At 41.2% G+C, this 6000-nt stretch overlaps 1 protein-coding gene across 3 annotated transcripts in view; it reads right to left on the bottom strand.

Moving 5' to 3' along the window:
* luzp2 (leucine zipper protein 2) overlaps positions 1-5537 on the bottom strand; it is a 157660-nt gene extending 152123 nt beyond the window's left edge. The window contains exon 1 of one of the 3 annotated variants that reach the window (XM_024399161.2): positions 5303-5537. In XM_024399161.2, the coding sequence (XP_024254929.1) occupies positions 5303-5364 (62 nt within the window). In that variant the 5' untranslated portion in view covers positions 5365-5537. The remainder of the gene's footprint in view (positions 1-5302) is intronic. The other 2 variants (XM_024399160.2, XM_024399159.2) reach the window with 2 other exon arrangements.
* Positions 5538-6000: the final 463 nt, after the last annotated feature.

Genomic DNA, 6000 nt, shown 5'->3' on the forward strand with positions numbered 1-6000 from the left:
AAGGACCTTTTTGAAAAACATTATTACAATTTGCGAGTTTGTTTAGTCTACAATATAATACATCCCTACATCATTGTATTTCAATTCATTGTATATACCAAGAAGTCAACATGACACCTTTCATGTCAATTTGCAACCAGAGGATAATACCTCTGGTAATATTACTCAGGGTATTGAGAGCAGTTTATTCAGAGGTTGTGTCTACACTTGACACTTAGATGCGACTTTGGCTGTCAGAATGCAAAGATCGCATTGAAAAGATGGGTCTAGACTAGAGGACGACCGATTATGATTTTTCAACGCCGATACCAATTATTGGATGTCCAAAAAAAAGCCGATACCGATTAATCGGACGATTTTTATTTATTCACTTGTAATAATTACAATTACAACAATACTGAATGAACACTTATTTTAACTTAATATAATGCATCAATAAAATCAATTCAGCCTAAAATATGTTCAATTTGGTTTAAATAATGCAAAAACAAAGTGTTGGAGAAGAAAGTAAAAGTGCAATATGTGCCATGTAAAAAAGCTAACGTTTAAGTTCCTTGCTCAGAACATGAGATGATATGAAAGCTGGTGGTTCATTTTAACATGAGTCTTCAATATTCCCAGGTAAGAAGTTTTAGGTTGTAGTTATTATAGGACTATTTCTCTCTATACCATTTTGGATTTCATATACCTTTGACTATTGGATGTTCTTATAGGCACTTCAGTATTGCCAGTGTAACAGTATAGCTTCCGTCCATCTCCTCACCCCTACCTGGGCTCGAACCAGGAACACATCAACAACAGCCACCCTCGAAGCATCGTTACCCCTCTGCAAGGGGAACAACTACTCCAAGTCTCAGAGCGAGTGACGTCACCGATTGAAACGCTATTAGCGCGCACCCGCTAACTAGCTAGCCATTTCACATCGGTTACACCAGCCTAATCTTGGGAGTTGATAGGCTTGAAGTCATAAACAGCTCAATGCTTGAAGCATTGCGAAGAGCAGCTGACAAAATGCACAAAAGTGCTGTTTGAATGAATGCTTACGAGTCTGCTGCTGCCTACCACCGCTCAGTCAGACTGCTCTATCAAATATCAAATCATGGACTTAATTATAACATAATAACACACAGAAATATGAGCCTTTGGTCATTAATATGGTCAAATCCGGAAACTATCATTTCGAAAACAAAACATTTATTCTTTCATTGAAATATGGAACCGTTACGTATTTTGTCGAACAGGTGGCATCCCTAAGTCTAAATATTGCTGTTACATTGTACAACCTTCAATGTTATGTCATAATTACGGAAAATTCTGACAAATTAGTTCGCAACGAGCCAGGCGGCCCAAACTGTTGCATACACCCTGACTCCGCGTGCAATGAACGCAAGAGAAGTGACACAATTTCACCTGGTTAATATTGCCTGCTAACCTGGATTTTTTTTAGCTAAATATGCAGGTTTAAAAATATATACTTCTGAGTATTGGTTTTAAGAAAGGCATTGATGTTTATGGTTAGGTACAGTCGTGCAACAATTGTGCTTTTTTCGCTAATGCGCTTTTGTTAAATCATCCCCCGTTTGGCGAAGTTGGCTGTCTTTGTTACGAAGAAATAGTCTTCACACAGTTCGCAAAGAGCCAGGCAGCCCAAACTGCTGCATATACCCTGACTCTGTTGCAAGAGAAGTGACACAATTTCCCTAGTTAAAAGAAATTCATGTTAGCAGGCAATATTAACTAAATATGCAAGTTTAAAAATATATACTTGTGTATTGATTTTAAGAAAAGCATTGATGTTTATGGTTAGGTACACGTTGGAGCAATGACAGTCCTTTTTCGAGAATGTGCACCGCATCGATTATATGCAACGCAGGACACGCTAGGTAAACTAGTAATATCCTCAACCATGTGTAGTTAACTAGTGATTATGATTGATTGATTGATTGTTTTTTATAAGATAAGTTTAATGCTAGCTAGCAACTTCTGGATTCGCGTAACAGGCAGGCTCCTCGTGGAGTGCAATGTAAGGCAGGTGGTTAGAGTATTAGACTAGTTAACCGTAAGGTTGCAAGATTGAATCCCCGAGCTGACAAGATAAAAATCTGTCGTTCTGCCCCTGAATAAGGCAGTTAACCCACCGTTCCTAGGCCGTCATTGAAAATAAGAATGTGTTCTTAACTGACTTGCCTAGTTAAATAAAGGTGTAAAAAAAATATATTTAAAAAAATATATACCGGTTTCCGATTGTTTTGAAAACTTGAAATCGGCCCTAATTAATCAGCCATTCCGATTAATCGGTCAACCTCTAGTCTAGACACGCAAAAGTCGCTTTGTGGTCTGATTGTGTTCAGATCTGGCTGACCACTTCAGGAGGTGGTCTGGGATGCATTGTTTGCGGATTTCTCTTCAGTCTGGACTGGATCAGGCTACCGAAAGCTAATGCAGTGGGCGACGTCATCAGCCCTCCTCCTCCCACAAATCGCCAGAAAACTTGAGTTTTGGGACCGAAAGGCACCTTTCATTATAACGTTGGAGGAAATACATTCCTAGAGTGTGAGGAACATGCTTACTGGTCTCAAATGCTAGCCAGCTAGCTAATATTTAGAACAACTATTATGCTTACCCATTTGAAATCCCTTTAGCGTTGTTTGCTAGCTTGCTGGCGAGCTACAGAAGTTAGCTGGCTAGTTGGCTATAGTAGTTAACTACTGCCATCAGTTGTTGCTGTGTTATTATCATATTTTGCCTATTCCAACATTTGTAGAATGCATACAGGAAATTGAATATAGCGTGGGAAAAGGGAATCTAGACACACTGTGGACACGGTAGAAACATTTAAAATGTAGGTGTAGATAGATGCATGACGCATTCAGAATTCCCTGATCAGAACTCTATGATCAGAACACTAAAGCTGCATGAACTGTCAAGTCTAGAAACGGCACAGAAACAGCACAATGCTCAGGGACCATTGAATTATTCTAGGTCAGAGCCATATACAGAAATGGACTGGGCCATAAGCTAGTTCTGGCAAATCCCAGATGGGCTTCATCTTTAGCAGTGTGCCTGTCTAAATTGTTTGTTTTTTTGCACAGAATGGTCATTATTTGGCCAATTATGGGAGCCTCTCAAGGGAAGAAAAGGGCATGGTGTCAGGGCCTCAAGGAAGAAAATAGGCTGGCCGATTTCTGGTCCCAGTCCATCCCTAGCCATATACAATATATATATCTTTATATATTGGCTCTGGTCTAGGTAACTGGGGAGCAACAGAGCTTAACACATCAGTTGAGCCTCTGACACATTAATGCCACTTGTTACATATAAGTCATTAGTAAAATCAATCAATCAACAGTCACTCACTCAATCATGATTTCACGTGTCTCTTTGGGGTCATTTACACGTATATATACACAAGTATGTGGACACCCCTTCAAATTAGTGGATTCAGCTATTTCAGCCATGCAATCTCCATACTACATACTACTTTTGGTAGTAGAATGGCCTTACTGAAGAGCTCAGTGACTTTCAACGTGGCACCGTCATAGGAGGCCATCTTTCCAACAAGGAGAATGCTAAATGTCTCAATGCATAGTGCCAACTGTAAAGTCTGGGGCTGCTTTTCATGATTCGGCCCCTTAGTTCCAATGGTATACAATGACATTCTAGATTATTCTGTGGTTCCAACTGCGGGAACAGTTTGGGGAAGGCCCTTTCCTGTTTCAGCACGACAATGCCTTGATGCACAAAGCAAGGAAATGGTCCATACAGATCCATTTCCATACAGAAATGGTTTGAACTTGACTGGCCTGCACAGAGCCCTGACTTCAACCCCATCAAACACCTTTGGGATTATTTTTTTTTTTATATACCTTTATTTAACTAGGCAAGTCAGTAAAGAACAAATTCTTATTTTCAATGACAGTCTAGGAACAGTGGGTTAACTGCCTGTTCAGGGGCAGAATGACAGATTTGTACCTTGTCAGCTCAGGGATTTGAACTTGCAACCTTTCGATTACTAGTCCAATGCTCTAACCACTAGGCTACCCTGCCGCCCCAGAACAAAGACTGCGAGCCAGGCCTAATCGTCCAACATCAGTGCCTGACCTCACTAATGTTCTTGTGGCTGAATGGAAGCAAGTCCCCTCAGCAATGTTCCAACATTTAGTGGAAAGCCTTCCCAGAAGAGTGGAGGGACCAACTCCATATTAATGCCCATGATTTTGAAATGACATGTTCAACGAGTAGGTGTCCACATACTTTTGGTCATGTAGTGTATCTCATTCAACTTTGTAAAACGCAACCCAAACTTCTAACATTCATCAGCATATTCATTATCCAATATAAAGTGTGCTTTCAACATCAAACGGAATCTGACTTTTTAAAATATCCAGCATCATCAAATTAGCTCATTCAAATCTCTCAGGGCTCTGCAAGATGTGCAAATGCATTGATTGTCTATGTGTATGCGTATGTCTCTGTGCATGTATATTCTGCCCCTACATTCATCACTTAGGAGCACACTTGTAGAAGTCTACCAACTAAAGCTGAAATTCCATCATGTCAAACTAGACACAACTGCAATGAGAGGAGAGCAAGTTTCATAATGTGCAGCTGTCTTTAAGCCATATTTAAGACTCTCTAACAACCTTGGCTTTTGTTTCACAAAGACCCCAGCACTGGGAGTAGTGCTTAGGCACTAGTTTGAAAGAGGAAAGATTTTATCAATGGTTTAATTAATCATTAAAACCTCCCTCCGCACTGCACGTCGCCTCATCTCTCAATTTCTCTCGCCTCTCCTCTTCCTCCCCTCATCCTACTATTCCCCTCAATGCATTATTCTGCGCACACACACACACACACTCTCTCTCTCTCTCTCAAGACACTGCAACATTCTGGGCAGCCCAGTTCCTTCTTTAGCCGGCTCAGACTTAACTTGCTCCCTTCCAGCAAGCAGGAGACGAGACCTACCGCAATCCCAGTAAGCGATGCCTACACAATTCCAAGGCATTTTTAGCCAGTGAATGTCACCACCAAATACATATGTCTTACAGTTTGACAAAGAGAATAGTTCAACAGAGGAACCTTTATTTTGCCTACAGTCTACTGCCTTAGATCATCATGCTCCGTACACGGGCATCTCCCGCCAGAACCCAGGCTGCCTCAACCTATTTCGTAGGACCGACCGGAGCTAAAGATGAACGTTAGTATCTTCTATGATTAGCCATTGTGCATTCACCCTCCCCCTTTCTTTCAGAATCACTGAAGGTGAAGGAAGAAGAATATACCCTTCTTACTTTCGACTTACCTAGTGTTGAGGCTCAAAGCTGGACAAAGAAGCAGGAGGCAAATAGCTCGTATTAATTTCATAGCTTTGTCTTGCACTCGCACTCCGATTCGCTCTCTCCCTCTCGATTGCTTTCCTTCCCCTTTCTCTCTCTCCCTCTCTCTCTCCCTCTCTCTCTCTCTCTCTCGCTTTCTCACTCACTGGCTCGATCGCTTGCCTGCGCGCACTCACGCACGCACACACAGGCAGAGAGAGAGACAGACAGATGCAACCCAGTGGCTCTAACAGAGCAAGGGAGGATCTCTGGCTTTAAATAACACAGTGACACAGACAGACTTATTAATGAGGAAATTAATGGGGGTGGTAAGAGGGGAAGAAACAGACTGGAAAGATGAGAGCAGCTCCCACTGAGTATAGCAGGGACGTAGGCATGGGTGGGCCTGGGTGGACACAGGCCCACCCACTAGGGAGCCTGTCCTTGCCAGGCCCATCAAATTTGATTTAGCAAAAACAAAACAAAAATACTATTATTATTAAAAAATTCAAAGCAAAAAATGTATTATTACAAAAATACTCCTCAGTATTTCTGGCTACACAGACTTTAGTTCAATGTCTAATTTTGATTTACATTTGGCTGAGTTCACTAACGTGAATTCAACGTGAAATCAACAAAAAAAATCTCACCATGACATTTGATTTCGTTTAAAAATTGGTTGAAC

The sequence above is a fragment of the Oncorhynchus tshawytscha genome, linkage group LG12 (genome assembly GCF_018296145.1).
Source record: "Oncorhynchus tshawytscha isolate Ot180627B linkage group LG12, Otsh_v2.0, whole genome shotgun sequence".
Lineage (NCBI taxonomy): Eukaryota > Metazoa > Chordata > Actinopteri > Salmoniformes > Salmonidae > Oncorhynchus > Oncorhynchus tshawytscha.